At 38.7% G+C, this 16,776-nt stretch overlaps 1 protein-coding gene across 1 annotated transcript in view; it reads left to right on the top strand.

Annotated features, from left to right (window-relative positions):
- ascc3 (activating signal cointegrator 1 complex subunit 3) overlaps positions 1 to 16,776 on the top strand; it is a 174,723-nt gene that overhangs the window by 84,400 nt on the left and 73,547 nt on the right. Inside the window, exons 11-13 of the mRNA XM_053494602.1 lie at positions 5,241 to 5,405; positions 12,422 to 12,598; positions 13,870 to 13,941. Of these exons, the coding sequence (XP_053350577.1) occupies positions 5,241 to 5,405; positions 12,422 to 12,598; positions 13,870 to 13,941 (414 nt within the window). The remainder of the gene's footprint in view (positions 1 to 5,240; positions 5,406 to 12,421; positions 12,599 to 13,869; positions 13,942 to 16,776) is intronic.

Raw genomic sequence — 16,776 nt, 5'->3', positions numbered from 1 at the left:
GAAGTCTGCAGAACCCTACACAGCGTGACATTATTTCAAGCAACATTTCATTAACCCAAGGGGGCGCTAGAGGCTAAAATGCACAAGATAAGTTCTGAGTTTGTGGCGCTCGCTAGCTGACGTAGTAAAAATTCGCTTTAGCTATGATGTGAGGAGTTAGTGCTACTGTAACTGGCTGCTTGTTTAATGGGCAGGATGAAAAAGTTTGGGTTATGTCTTACTTACGTGAGTGTTTTAAACCAACAAAATACCTGAAATTGTCAGTCAAAACTTATTATTTTTTAAATTACAAACTACAATCAGCCATTTGACAGACATTAGCAATGATTGACATTTGTACAGGTATTTTAAACTGACACCTGAAGACTTTTTGGCTGATGCCACACGGAGTAAGATGTATTGTAGCGCCTTAATATGAAATCTAGTGTGCTTGGCTTAACTAACATTACACACGTGCGTACTGTATATGTTTTTATGCACATGCAATGAGATATTTCGAACTGAACTTAAAAAATATGTTCTGGCCATGTCTATGCAATCACCAGAGGCATTTTAATTTTTTATTTTATTTTATTTATTTATTTTAATCTGTCTATTAGTACTCTTTTACTGGGAAGACCCCCCTTCCCCCCCCCAAAAAAAAAAAATAAATTAATCACAGCATAAGTACTCATGATTTATTTATTTATTTATTTATTTATTTTTGTCCAGGAGAGAATAAGTGACCGCTGTGGGTTTAAACTATCCGTATCTCATGTTATGTTGTTCGGATAATCAGAAGGGCATCGGAAGCATCAGGCACGAGTCACGCCTTATTGAGCTGATGAAGGTGATCATTAGATATTGATCAGTGGAGATCATTGTCCAGCTTCACTGAGGACAAGTAGCAATTTATAGCCTAACAGTGCTTCCATCTCCTGTGTCGTTTTTCACTTATTCTTCCTTTTTAAAAAAAAAATAAATAAATATATATATATATATATATATATATATATATATATATATATATATACTGTATATCTCATTTCTTATCTTTATCCTTCTCACAATCTTACTCTCCACCGCTCTCTCTCTCTCTCTCTCTCTCTCTCTCTCTCTCTCTCTCACACACACACACTCACACACACACACACACACACACACACACACACACACACACACACACACACACACACACACACACACACAAACTCACTCCCACCCCTCTCTGTCTCTCTTTCTCTCTTTCTCTCTCCCTCTCTCTCTCTCTCTCTGTCTTCCTCCCTGAGAGCTTGTCAGTCTCCAGCACTTGGATTTCAGCACATTGCCTTTTTCTCTCATTTCCTTGTTACCATAGAAACTGTTCTACTGTAAAATGCCTCATACAGTGGACTCATGGTGATACAAATGTCTCGCTTATTTGACGACTGAGTTTTGGCTGTCAAAGAGGCGGGCTTGCATTTATATCAAGATATAATCAAGTCTAAAAAAAGGAAGGGTAGGGGGGAAAGGGGGCTTTCTTCTAAGCACCTGACTCACAAGAAGTCACACGAATACACATTAATGTACAATGACTGCACTGCAGTAACAAGTACCATCAGTGTATAGTATGAGGATGATGAAAAGAGAGACAGCAGAAATTGATGCTCAGTCTCAAACATTCATCTTAAATGCATTCAAAATGAGATTACATCTGAGACTGAGAAGGTTGTGTCCTAGACTAGCTTTCTGTGTAAGCAGAAAATGCAGAGAATGGCCTCACACACCGTCCCAGTCTCTGGTACTACAAGGTAAAATTTCTTGCGCTCTAAGATGAAAGAAAAAAAAAACACAAGCCATATATTACGTGCTTCCATGATTCTGTGACTGAAGCGAGGATATGAGTCAGTGTAGACTGACCTTGCCTAGCTAGCGCTTTTTTATTTATTTTTATTTATTTTTTTGGGCTTGCTGTATTCATACACTCTGTCTATAATGAGTCTCAGAGTTAGGGCATGAACAGTAACCTTCTGTCTCCTTTCCTCACTGTTTTGCTCTTGAGCCCTCTTCCCTCCCCCACCTGCTCTGTGCAGCCAGTAAACAATGCTTCTCTGTGTAGAAGGACGACACATGCAGCATGCAGAGCCGCACGCTTCGCAACAGCTTTTTCAAACGGAGGAAATTGGACATGGTTTTCAGATCAGATTCGATGTGATGGAGAAGGAACGAGAATGCTCTGCCTCACACCTGCCACCAGCACTGCTGCGTGCACATACACTTGCATATACATGTCTGTCTGTCTCTCTCTTTTTCTTTCTTTGACCTACAAGCTCAGGAAGCAACATGTTTATGTACAGGTTCAGCACCGAGAGTAGTTCTCTCTTTAGGACTGAAGCTGCTCTCTGGCTCGAACGTGTTTTTGAACAGCTGCCAGACTGACTTTGAAAAGCCCAGGGCCACATTCGCTTCTCTGAAGTTGAGACAAAGGTGAAACACTCCGGAGCTGAACTGCTCTTGACTCCTCTGTTTTAAAAATATGCATCGATTTGTTTCTTTTCTCCCCCTTTTGACGCGAACTCGCGGGAGTCGTTCGGGTTGCGAAAACGCTTTGTGTGTAAGCAAACTACAGCAAGCCATAAGCCGACTGAAAGAAAAGACCACAATCTTTGAACTCTAAGGGGCCATATGTCAGGCTGTAGGAACGAGGAAGACGGTGTGGGTGCGGGCAAAGCGTGTGGTCTCGGAGCGGCTGGAGAAAAAGTCAAGGAGGGGATGAGGCATGCCAGTGAAGCAATGAATGCCTGCCATCTGTGATGTGGAAGATTCTTTGTACATCTGATAGCTTGATTAGTACCATGAGTGCTAAATAGTGTGAAAGGGTTGAAGTGTGGTCTGTTCGGAACGACAAAGGGCTCTTAGTGATGAAGCAAGAATTACCATGCAGCTTTTGTTAGAGAATGTCTTTTGAAAGCTTTAGACCAAACACATACAAGATTACAAGATAGTGATTAGGCATTCAGGTTTCAGATGTTTATTTACTCGCCTCCTTTCTTCTTCACAAATTTAGTTAATCTGTCAATTTAATAGGTTTTTCATTTTTGCCTGTACATTGTCTTTACAAAGCATCAGTGCATTGCTACCAGCAACGCAACTCCCTGCTTCTCTTTCTCTCTCTCTCTCTCTCTCTCTCTCTTTCTTTCTCTCTCTCTGCCCACTCTAAAGGCTGATTGTAGTTGCCATGGAAACAGCGGGCAGGCTGGGCAAGCATTTGGCAGCAGTGTCAGGTGCTTGTGTGCTTTTGTGCACGCGTGTGTGTGTGTGTGTGTGTGTCCGCGCACATGTTTTGCTCCGACCCAGGGTAAATATTTGGCATTTGCGTGATAACAGAGTGACAGGTCTCTTGTTGTGGTGGCAGCTTCACAGAGAAAGTATCAATTAAGAGATGTAACATTGTGTTGTCTCGTATTGTCGGCGTGTCAGTGAAGACGGGCTCCACAGATTGCTATGCGCTCCCTCAAACGTCATTTGCCGTGCTAGAGATTCCTGTACATGCCCTGGACTGGATACACCTCCACACTGGCCAAATTCAAGCCAATTAAATCTCTTAACAGATGAATATGGGATGATTGACAGTAATTTCTGTTTTTATGGGCAAACATAATTTCAGGCCTGTTGCAGTAGCATTTGAATCAGTGGTCTATGTCCCCCTGGTGGGGAAGATGGTGCCGCTTATTAGTTTTACTTCATTAGATGTAGACACAAGAAATCAAATGCTCTCTTTAAATTCTGAAGGTTTTTATCATTTAAACTCCCCCCTTTACCCCGAAACCAGAGTTTCTCAAAGTCTTGACTCTGGATCCAGATCGTTACAGCTATCCCTGCCCGATATTAAGGCTAAATGTAATATTTTTACATTTTTAGCTACTGCAGAGCAATATACTTCAAGATCATTTTATTACAGTGTCATGTTGTGTTGTCAGTTTGTTTAAGCAGTTTATTTATACATGCAAATGCACATTGCTTATTTAGTTTGTTTTAGCATGAAATTCACTCAGTTTACCTTTTTTTTTCTAAAATATCTGTATAATTTTAAACTGGAAAGTTGGAGCTGTTTAAAAGCAACGATTTGTAGGCAAATAGTGCCGTTTCTTTTGCAATAACTTGGAATGTATTTGAACTTTGAAAGCATGTTTCTTTAAAGTTATAGCTGTTTTGGTTTTAGTATCTTTTTACAGTCAAACAGTCGCATTTTTCTGGCTTAAATGTATTTTGTCCCAGAAAGCATTAAACGTGAATGAAGTCACTTGCTTATCACCAATCATTCCAGACTTTAAAGACTTTATACTGTGTGTCCGACCTATTTTGTTCACCTAACGCTTTATTGTGCGTTTCCCTTTGCTGGGGCTACGCATCATTCCTCCTCACAGTTGGCAGGTCAGCAGGCCCAGCCCCCAGAACACCTCTTTGCTGTGTAATGTTTGGTGATTACTTTTGGATCAAGTCTTTCTCATTGTTCTGTGCGCATTTTCCTCGTGCCAAGAATACTCACACTTTATCCGGCAAAGTGGTTCAACGCCGGCTTACTGGATAAAAACAATGCTTATTCTTTATGAAGTCTTATACATTCTCTTTCTTTGGCTTTGTACTGTAATTAAAGTGAGCACTTTGGCATGGCTACCTGGGTGCCAGGGCTTCCATTTAGATTAGCGGCAGTCTAATTAACGGCAGAGGCGCACTTTCTGTTCCGGCGCCAGTCTCTAATGGCCAAGCAGATTGATTTAAATGCAAACTAGAGAGGATTTAATGAACTGCTTTTAGTGAAAGTGTTTAACAGGGATTTCCACACTCTCTGACATGTTGGCAAACTCACAGGCTATAAATTAGGAATTGTTGTTTTTTTGCTCAAAATGTTGTTTAATTGCCTTGCAATAACTGTAGTAGCGGGGTAGTAAATGCTTATACTTTCAAGATGCATGGCATTAGTGTGAAACAACTGTAGACTTTCAAATTCTTGCGCAAAAGCAGGATTGTATTTAATTGATTTGGGAAAAGTTGCCTCATGTGGTATGAGCTGTTTATGCATCTCTAATTCAGAAGTCATTTCCAGCAAGCTTGTGTGATTATCTTCAGGCTTACCTATAGTGGTCTCCTAGGTGTCTCTCAGAGGCACTATTCAAATGAAGCATCTTCCTGATATCTGTAGTATGAAAGCTCTGTTGGACCAGGTCCAGCATGCACCTCAAACCTTGGTCAGTATTTGACGTTCTCCTTATATCTTGCAGATGTTGGTGACGACTCCCGAGAAGTGGGATGTTGTGACGAGGAAAAGCGTGGGAGACGTGGCTCTGTCCCAAATCGTTCGTTTGCTTATTCTGGATGAGGTGCACCTGCTGCACGAGGACCGAGGGCCCGTGTTGGAGAGTCTGGTGGCCAGGACACTGCGGCAGGTGAGCATCCCTAATGCAATCTGTGTAAATCCGCACTCGCACAGCGGTTCGATTTTCACCAAGCAGCGGCTATCTTTGAGTGGTGTAACAAAGCACAAAAATTCTAATCTGATATGATACACTGGTGTCCCAAAACGAGGTTTCAATTTCCCGGCCAATTAAAACATTTAACCTTATATCAGGAGAATAATAAAAAAATTATTTGTGACTGTACTTTTGTCATCCATACAGGCTGTTTGAAGCATACCATTTAACAAGGAAAAATTAAAAACTTTGACGATGAAATCTTTTCATATTAACTGCATGTCAAAGTGTTGACTGGTGTGCAGGGTTGCCAGGTATCAGCTAAATTAAATCATCATAAAAAAAAAAACAATGTAGAAAGAGAGCCACATTGTTTCTTTTCTTTTTTTAGTGTACACTTTAATTGACCTAATTTGGCATAAGAATATATGTTTCAATTCAGTTATGTTTAATTTTATTTCTGTAGATCTTCATACTTCATAGAACATTGTCTCAAGAAGAGCTTTACAGAAATAATAGGTCTAGTTATAAATTTTAAATTTGTAAAAATGCATAGATGTACATTATAGCATTGCCAGCTTTTCCCTATGGCTTCCACATGACAAAGAAATCTTTAGAATAACCAGACTCAGAAGAAACCCATCCCCATGTGGGTGATGCAGAACACTGTGTGCCTACGTCACATCATCATGTTCATCAACTCCATTTAACAATCCTGTGCCTCAAGGCGGCGTGTCTTAAGTCAGAGAGTTCTCTCATACCCAAATGTATTTGTGAATGCTGTGTATCTCCTCTGTCTCAAATTAGTCTCATGTATGCAGCCATGAACTTCCCAATCTCCATGCTTTATTCCTGTAACATGTTTATATCTACGTAATGTTGGCACAGAAGCGATAGCATTAGCTGTTTAACCTATTTACCAAATTAAATTGTCTAACGAAACAAGCCTTGTATAAATTAATACAATGCAGTTACCCCTCTGATCATTTTTCAATTACCTGTATAGATAAAACTGGAACAACGGTAAAAATCATAGTATTATGAATCAGATCATGAGCTTGAAAGCCTGTTCTACACCATGTTTACTAAATAGCTCACTAGTCCCTGTTTGGTTCATGTTTCAGTTTTGTCTGTGTGTGAATGTTTGTGCACTCTCCTGCTCGATTATGCTGTGTGAGTGACAGAGCTGCACTGATGATGATTGGCAGGCCCCTTTACCGGAATCAGTCTGGCCGTTTGGGATATTAGTATGATTATGCAAATCCTGACAGGCAGAGAGATGTGAGCCCGCGTTCCTGACTATCCCATATCCGTGTTCCGTTCAGCCGAGCTGTAGTCAGGTGTCAATCTCAAGGAGGAAATTAATAAATGAGCTAAAGAGGTAGTGTGGAAGGAGACAGCTCTTTTGGTGATGGAGTTTCTCAACAAAGCCTTGCCCTTCCCCTTTTCTCTGTTCAAAGTACGAAATAACTTGTTTGTAATTTAAAAGGGTTTCGAATTTTTATGAGAGAGAAGGCAGGATAAACAGGTGATGAAAGTGGGGATGAAAGACGAGTGAAAGCCCTCAATAAAGATGAACAGTAATGTACACGATCAGTTTTGCATTTTGTTTAGTTTAAAATGGTTCAGGGACATTTGTATTAATTGACCCTAATGTATATACATGTTTAGCAAAATAAAAGTAATTCACACTATTATACACTCAAACAGATAAGCGAGTTCATTTGTTTCTGCTATACACTAAATGCATTGCTTTTACAATCAAAAGTTAAAAAAGTGACAATATAAGAGAATTGCAGTTTTTATTTCCTGATATTTACTTCTCATGCTTGGATGCATCCTCAGTGATGTTCAAGTGTTTTGTGTCTTTCATTATCAAGCACCCTTACTCTGGTGACCCACGCTTGATGATCAGATCAGAGTCCCAGAAGCTGTAGACCACAGGCTTGCCCTTTTAATCCAGATCCATCTTGTGGCTCTCTCTGTGTGGCTGCAGGGATTTTACGGCCTTCCTTTTTTCCTACCTCGCTTTGCCTAGCCTGATCAGAATTTTAGAGACAGTGTCCTTTAAAGCCCCAGCAGCCTTCTCTTGGTTCACAGTGAGTTTTCCATTCCTGGTACTTACAGTGCTCCAACAGCTCCTAGTACTTGGCACACTTCCTTTCGTATTCCTCCTCCAGGTGCTGTTATTTCCATCATGATCACCTGTCTGGTGGTATCTGAAATGGTTACCATGTTGAGATGAAGTGTTGTGGAGGTAATATGGTCTGGAAATTTCAGCCGCTTGTCCAGATCTACTCTCAACTGCCAATCAGCTGCTGATGCAAGGAGAGCTGTTTTTGGTCATGAATATGAGGAAGACTTCTCTCCATCCCTGACAAAATTCATGTTATTTACCAACCAGGATTGTTCACAGCCATAGCTGAGGCTATAGTTACATCCAGATGTGTTAAAAGACTCAGATCATTGCCCTTTTGGTTGCTAACCACCCTTTTTTTTTTAATAAGCAAATGTATTGGAACAGTGAAGAGAGAAAAGTTTTACTGATGAAGTGCTTTAATCTGTCAGCAATGTTTTTTGGATCATCGCCTTGCTTCATGATGAAGTTCATCCCAATTAGTTTGGATGCATTTCTCTGTGGATTGGCAGACTTGCAAAATGTTTCTGACTTTTGAATTCATTTTGCTGCTACTGTCGTGAGTTACATCATCTAAAAAGATTAGTAAGCTTTTTCCGGAAGCAGCCATGCAAGCCCAAGCTATGACTTTATTTTCTCATAAACATAACACATAAACTTGCATGTTTTGGATCTTTCCATGACTTTGGTGTAGGTTAATCTTGGTTTTCGGATGTCTGTTGCTTCCTTCTGTGTTTCTTTGGAGTTTCCAGTCTGGCCTTCAAATTCATACTGCTGATGAGTGGTAACAAATTGTGGTATGGTGTCAGTAGTCAGTTTGATCTCTTTATGATACCCTGCTAACGAGGAGAAATCCTAAACCTACAGCATAGAAAATCATGGCCAGGCTGGGGAAGGATCACATGTAGATGTCATGGTCAGGTGTCCATAAACTTCATTATTGGGGCCCATGGTTTGCCCTTTTTTTATTTGCTGATGCTGGTGTGGAAGAATGTAAGGGACCTACGCAAAGCCCTGACCTCAACCCCACCGAATGCCTTTGGGAAGAACTGAAATGCTGAATGCAGTGACCTTTTATACTGGACTTGTGGCTGAATGAGCAAATCCCAACAGCTGCTCACCAAAATCTAGTGGAAGGGCTTCCCAGAGGAGTGGGGGTTATTACAACAGCAAAGGGACCCTCACTTTGGAGTAGGATGGTTATCAAGCACATGTAAAGGTCAGGTATCCGTAAACCAACAACGTACAGTACAGTCTAGCAGCTCGTTTAGAAATTAGACCTAAATTTTAGACCTGCTTTTGTAAGATCTAAAACTAGTCAAAAACAAAAGGGCTTTGAAAAAGGGAGACTTATTTTTCTTTTTTTGTCCTCGGTCTGTGTGTGAGGAAACATGGTGACCATGATGTACAGACAGTTTCAACTTCATAATCCCCCATTCCCTCTCCAAATCTTTGCAGAAAGTCTATGTGGGATTAAAACTTCAATAAAGCATTTCCTCACTGTCTTGGTGAAATATACCTGTGTTTTCTTAAAGTCAAGGTGTCAACATTTTTTTATTATTTTTTTATTTTATTTTATTTATTTTTTGGTCATATTTGGCTATTTTCCAGAATTCACCCAGTTTTCCCAAACCACCAAACATATGTCTATTTGTTGCTTACATGTCGAGAAATACTGCAGAAATCAGCCTTTCCATGGTTAACACTTTGCACGTGTGCACAACCAAGTATTTTTTAAATCTTTGAATTATTGAGATCATGCTTACTAAAGCAGGAATTTTGCCTGAAGGAGGAAAAAAATGTAAGTGGCCTTATCAATTAAAGATGGTTGAGAGGGAAAACAGCGCTATTTAAAGAGCGGATTTTTACCTTTAGGGACAAAAATAAGCCAGATATACAATGCTTGTAGTAAAGATAGCAAACTGAGTGCAATTTTCTTAACCAATACCAAATTCCGTTTGAATATTTTTTTAACTCTGACCTGCTGATACTGATTTTGGCCGATTCCATTTTTTTTCCAACCCTAATTATAGCTGACTTTTAGATTTCCTTCAAAACTGCACAAGTTAACCAGGCTTTATCTGAGCTTTTTTGTACAAATAAATCCAACTAAAAATGAAAATTCAACAGGAAGGGGTAAATGGGCCGATCGATCAGTGTATCTCTAGTAGTGTGCTCTTCTTTAGATGTCATGTCCACATCATGTGTTCCTGACCTGCTGTCTCTGCACTATAAACCAGAAATGGCTGAATATGAAACTGACCTTACTGCAGTGAGGTTAGAGATATTATGCGATAGGGATGGAAATCACCAGGGACCCGACGATTCGATATTATCACGATACGTACAGTAAATGCTGATTTGATTTGTGTTGCAATAATGAAAGTATCACAATTTTATAAATATCCTGAGTTTATATATTATATTTATTTATTTTATTAGAATTTGGAACTAGTGTGGTGATACAGGAATCGCCATGTAAACGAATTGTGATATGGAACTGAGTGGATTATATCCCCCATGTCTGTTATGCTTCCAACTTAGCTGAATGAAACCTTTACATATAATATAAACATGCTGTATTATACATTTGTAAACAGAGAGTGATATGGCCAATAGTATACAGTAAAAGCATCATTAAAGCTAATTCAAATGAAACTCTAAAATAAGTGAACACAAGCCAAACATGTAAATTGTGTTTTATTTATTAAAATGTAATCTTTAGTCATAGGTGATGTAGGTTTAACCTGTGCATTAGGTCGGTCACGACTGCTACTGTCAGTGATTGTTTACTACAAAGTGCATCTATAAGGTTGGTTTTCCTGAAAATAAAAAGATAAATTGCCCATGAGTGTAGATAAGTGCTGAATTTATTTAATATAAGGTTCACACTGAGCATATAATTTTAATCAATTTGCAAACTTCTGCATCATTAAATCTGTAATGTCTGTTTAATTTATTCTAAATTTCATATGTATAATTATTTTTCCGGAAAATAACATTCTCTACTGTGTTCCCTCTCTGTACATCCAGTGCAACATTATGCAATAATGCGGTCATGCAATAATGCGGTCATTAGACATGGGCGTGTCCAGCATTCCAGTAAAATACTTTTTTCTCTTCTATTTTCCAACTCGTTCTTCTTTTCAACTACTACTTGCTAGTCTAATAGCTAATGTTAGGCTACGTCTATTACAGTCAGATTGCTGTTTAGAGTAACACATAACTGACAAGCTAGCAGCAGGAAGTGACATTTTTCTAAGAAATACTCCAATAGTCCACATGAATATGTGCTGACTTGCTATTTGTCATCATCAGATACCTGAGACGGGCGTAAAAAAAAATTTCCGGCGTCTTTAAAGTCCTGGAGTTACAGAGTCTTGTTTTAAAGTGAACTTGCGCGTCTTGTCATCATCGTTCATGTTTGGCAGAAGTTCATAATGCCAGATTGGGGCGAATAATTAATATGTAAATTTGTGGTTATCAGGCAATTAGTGTAAATCGGGCAATAAGCATACTTTATTTTACACCCTGCCCTTTTACAAATCTTCAGCATGGGCAAGACCGCAAGTTTCCTCTGAGGATCATTAATGCTTCCTTTCAGACATAAAAATGCTTTCAGCGAGGCTGTTTATGAAGACAAGCCACACATTTTTTTTCTTCCTTTTTAATAGAGGACAAACTGTAAATGTGTCCTTCAGTTTGTGCCAAGGTAAAATACATTAAATGGACCTGGAACGATAGTTTATGCTGTCCACTAATATTCTAACATATGAAAAACAACATCCAAGGGATGGGATTTTAAGAAGTAATCGCTTTTGAGTGCTAGAAATCTTATCTTGCATGAGAGGGTTTGAGTGGAATAAAGAATATGACACTAGAAAAATCCCTTGGTCAGATATAAGCAGCTTGAAAGCCCACTGTCTTCTCTTAGTCGGTGCAGCTGTCTTAATAAGGATTTCTACTGTCAGTCTGACACTGATGAAAAAGTTACACCTTAAATCAGCTCCGAGACGCATCTGATGCTTGAAAAACGGATAAAGAGTGTAAGTATTTGTGTTTGTGGCAGTAAAGGAGAATGGTGCTCTCAGCTGAGAGGTAGATGATCAGTAGTGATAAGAGGAAGCTAGTGGAAATGGTTTGTGCTGTATTGTTACAGTGGCCTGTGTTATTGTGACATTTCTCACTCTTACTGCCAGATAGGCAGAACTTCTGAGAGTGCTTTAGATGTGCTTTGTACCTCCAGGCAGTGACGTGGTGTGAGATATCTAGATTACTGAGACAGCTAGTGCATCATATTAAAAGTCTAACCAATCTCCCTTGTCAAGTACACAACAGGAGGAACAGAGCTCACTCTCTCTGTCTTACACACATACAGTACTCGCACACACACGCGCACACACTCTCTCTCACACATCTCATTCTCTCTTTTATATCCGAGTGTCCATTTTCTCCTTCTCTCCTTCATTACTGGCCGTTTGAAATGCAGAATGCGGTGCTTGATGTGACGGCGTGTTCTGGTGTTATTTGCTCCATTGAGTCAATCAGTGAGTAAAATAAAATTTGTTGATGAGCGAGTGGCTCAATAATTTCTGACTTTTCTGTGTGCTGTTTATATTTACAATTAGATCTGTACTGATGGAGTAAGATCCTTTATTAAAATGTAAAGCATAAAATGACACACTCGGGAGGCAAAACAAAGCTGTAGATAATTTCATCATTCTTCGGCTATACTGAGTAACAGCTTGTTCCCTCGCTTCACCTGTCTGTATAAGAATACAGTGTAAAGCCCAGTGTCTTCAAAAATCTGTCTTTCCATCCTGAGACTAGTGCTGTGCATTGTTTATTTGTACAGGTGGAGTCAACTCAGAGCATGATTCGCATCCTGGGCCTGTCTGCCACTCTGCCTAATTACTTGGACGTGGCATCATTCCTGCATGTGAACCCGTACATCGGCCTGTTCTTCTTCGACAGCCGATTTCGGCCCGTTCCTCTTGGACAGACCTTCGTGGGAATTAAGTCAACAAATAAGGTAACCTATGGATAGCATCTTTTGCACACCACCTGAAAGAAACAGTGTGATGAAAGCAGACCCGCAAACTGTCACACATTTTACATAAGGGCTGTGAATATTAACATTTTTGACATTTTGACATTTTCAAGTATGCACTGGAGGTATCACTTAAATATAAGACAAAAAAAATTTTCTCCCCCAATTATAAAGGCAAATGTACCTTTGAAAATACAGTAGGAATCTGCACTGACTGACAATAGGATAGGTGTTGGAAACTCTGCGACGTTAGCTGATAGCCCTTACACATTCCCCTAACCCCACATTGATACTGTATATACAGTATATATTGCAACAACGAAGCAGGTCACAACAGTCAAAGCAAAGTCCTCAGAAGAACTGTGGGTGGTCATACATAATTCTTATAACTTAGCATCCAATTTCTTTATAAAACTGCACAAAAATGTTAATTTGTTTTATCGTTTACTGTTTTATGGGATTTGTTGTTGATGATTTGGGAGTTGTTGTTTTTTGTTTGTTTGTTTTTGTTTTGAAGGCATGCTTGCTCCATAGCATTTTTTTAGGTGCAAGACTTTTTGCACAGTAACACACAAACACACAAACAAACACACAAACAAACACACAAACAAACACACACACAAACACACACACAAACACACACACAAACACACACACAAACACACACACAAACACACACACACACACACAAACACACACACACACAAACACACGCACACAAACACACGCACACAAACACACGCACACAAACACACGCACACAAACACACGCACACAAACACACGCACACAAACACACGCACACAAACACACGCACACACACACACACACACAAACAATCATATGCATATTGAGGAGAGGCCCAAAATCTGGCAAAAAATAAAAAATGTATTTAAAAAAAAATAAAAGAACCCTGAATACAGGATCATTTAAACATTTCTTAACTATCAGAACTGATATTATTACATGCAGAGATGATTTCCTCTTTCAACATTGTTCTCGCCCAATTCTGATGGACTGCTAACTCCACATGACACAAAAGAAAAAAATATCAAGTTGTTTCAGTTAAATTTTTTTTTTCATTTAGTTTCAAAACCATTTTGGGTCTGAAAGAAAACTTTCACATTTTATATATGTAATGAAAAATACCTATGAAGCCAGACTTTTGAGCCACCTTGTATATAATTATTGTCAGGTCTGTCACAGCTTTTACAGTACAGTTCTAACATTTGTACAATCTGTGTGCCATGTTCAGATTCAACAGCTCCATGACATGGAAGAGGTCTGCTATGACAAAGTACTAAAGCAGATTAAAGCTGGACATCAGGTATTGTGTGCGTTTTTTGTTCTCCCTAGTGTCATCATTAACCAACAGCTTGAAAATCACATGGCTTATGGACCGTCTATTAAAGTTTCCCTGAAGAGAACAGAAAAAAAAGGATTTATACAAATCTCTGGGCAGCTTAATGTAGTTTTATTGAAAAGAATAAAATGCTCTGGAGTCTGAATATGTCCATTGTAAGGATCCAAATTCTGATTACGACTTATTAAATCAGATCCAGAGTGGCTCTGTCTGTTATGTAGCATCTTACAGACTTCCCTACTCCAGGGCAGTTTGTGACTCATGCCTCTTGCTGAACTCAATTTCAGAGATGCACAAATCACTAACCTAAAAAAAAGGGGGAAAAAAAATGCTTACCCACCACATCCATGCCCGGAGCAATATAATTGCTGCTCACTCACTTATTCCTCCTGCTTGATCCAAGATTGTTTATTCTCTGTTTTCTCAGATTTCTCTTTAGTGTCAATCATTGCCAGTTCATATCTACCCAAACTATAATCACGCAGTTGATTGTTGTCAAATGAATGGGACGCCGCAATAAAGGCGAGTTTTTGGTTTATGGTTTGAAAGCAGTTGACCTGTGAGAACCGTATCAATTCAGCGTGCACATAAATTATGTCAGTGAGTGACGGGATGACTTAAAACATAGTCCATATCTCTTTAAAACAGAAGAATGCTGTAAGGGTGTCTATTTTGGTCATTCTGACAGCTTAAGGACTCAACAGATAAGATAAATAATGACTCCATTTCCAGGGTACTTGCTTGATTTTATATTATCTAGCATGCTTGTGCACACTATAAATTTGACAAAAAAAAAAAAAAAAACTTTGTATGGTTGCCTGGGAAAATCCTCCTACTCTCGTGTGTTTCCTGCTGTACAGTTGTGAAGGCTACATGCATTCTTGGAATGAAATGCTTCGTTTGTGACTTATAGCCAGTGTCTAATTAGGAACTAAACTGATTAGGTTTAGACTCTGCCTTGGTGTCACAAGGGGTTAAGGCTTTAGACTACTGATAGGAAGGTCAGCAGTTGAAATCCCAGCACCCCCTAGCTGCTGCTACTCGGATCTTGAGCAAGGACCTTAACTCTCACCAGCTTAGTCGAATAAAGTAGATCCATTTAAAATGTAATGTCTTTTCACTTTTATCGGTCGCCCTGGATAAGGGGCATCACCTAAATGCCATAAACATAACTTAGGCTCATCCTCAATTTGCTACGACACATAGAGTAGCTGTAAGAGGTTTAAATATACTCATCATGAATATGAATGTCATGGCAGTATTGGACTTTAAATGATTTCCATGAACTGGACTTTTTCTCAAAAAGACTTTTCTACGACACACAAATCTTTTATTAGAAGAAAATGCAAATAATTGAAATCATAATTTATTTATGGTATTCTAATTTTGAATGTCAACATTGCACAGGTCAAGATAATGCATAAAATGTTAAAAACGTGTATACACACTCTTGGATTATTGATTTGGTGTTGCTGGTAGTGCTAAATGTTTTATTATTGTTATTATTATTATTATTTTATTTTTTTCGAGAGTGGTTTCCCCCAGTTTTCTCCTGTCTCATTGTTAACCAATGGAGGCGGGACAAGGATTATCACATTCCTTCCACCGTGACGTGACGCCTGCTTGACTTTTTTAAAATGGTGGTCTGTCTCAGAATTATTCAACATAACCTCAAGTCAGCTAGATGGTAGAAACTTGGACAAAATTAAAGGTTCAACACACTTTGAAGCTCGTTGTGGAATGGATAAAGCAGGCTAACCGTAAGCCTTTGAAGCATCAACTCTAGCAAAAATTTGTAAACTGTGCTTAAAAGTTTGGGCCAGAAAACAACCAATTTATTTCAACACTACCAAATCTTCCAAGAAGGGGTTAAATATCCACCAGAATTCTGCCAGAAGCTTTTTTATGGCTATGAAAAGCATCTGCTGAAGATTAAACTTCCTAAGGGGTATTTAATCAAATATTAGCTGTGCTCTACAGTATATATTATTTTTGTTAAAAGCCAGAATGAATTACAATTTGTACAGCAAAATCTTTTTAATTTTTTATTTTATTATTCTGTTAAAGATGCATGATGTATATTTCTGGCCCATAAAATGAGCAGTTCACTAAAAGCCTAATATTGCCATGATGTGCATGTTCATGTTGAGTGTATGCAAACGTCTGTCTTCAACTGTAACTGTTAAAGCATAAGATCACTTTAAGGAAAAAGTAAGCAAAAAAATATAAGATGAAAAAAAAAACTTTCAACTTATAGAAACATCACAGTATAGCTTTGTCTCACACAGTGTATTATATAATCTCCTTACACTATTATCTTCTTTTCTTTTTTTTGCAGTTAAGATAACAGAACATAAGACTTGTGGACATGAAACATTGCATTTTGTAGAACTCAACAAATATGTGTACAGTAGGCCAGAGCTAATAGCACAAACTTACAGCTAATGTATTGCATTATATTTACAACTTATTTATGAACAAAAGAATAGAAAATAGAAAAAATAGAACATATGGATTCTGCCATCATGCATTGTCATTAATGTACATTAAAAGGTACTGTATAGCAGTATGTATCCCCAATACCACATTGTGTATCGAAATGTTTAGTGGGAATATATAAAATGTATTAGAAAGATTCCAATCTTTAGAGCCTGATGAGCTCACTGACTGTTATCTGAGAAGTTTTGATGCATACTTCCTCATTGGTTACGTGCTCTGTATAGCAAATGCAAAGTATTTGCCACAAGCATCACTGGTCATAGGCATCTAGTCAACATCTATGTTTCTGCACCACACAAT

The sequence above is a fragment of the Clarias gariepinus genome, chromosome 4, assembly GCF_024256425.1.
Source record: "Clarias gariepinus isolate MV-2021 ecotype Netherlands chromosome 4, CGAR_prim_01v2, whole genome shotgun sequence".
NCBI classification, from domain to species: domain Eukaryota; kingdom Metazoa; phylum Chordata; class Actinopteri; order Siluriformes; family Clariidae; genus Clarias; species Clarias gariepinus.
Note: the sequence above shows the minus strand (reverse complement) of the source record. Positions and strands in the feature narration are given on the sequence as shown.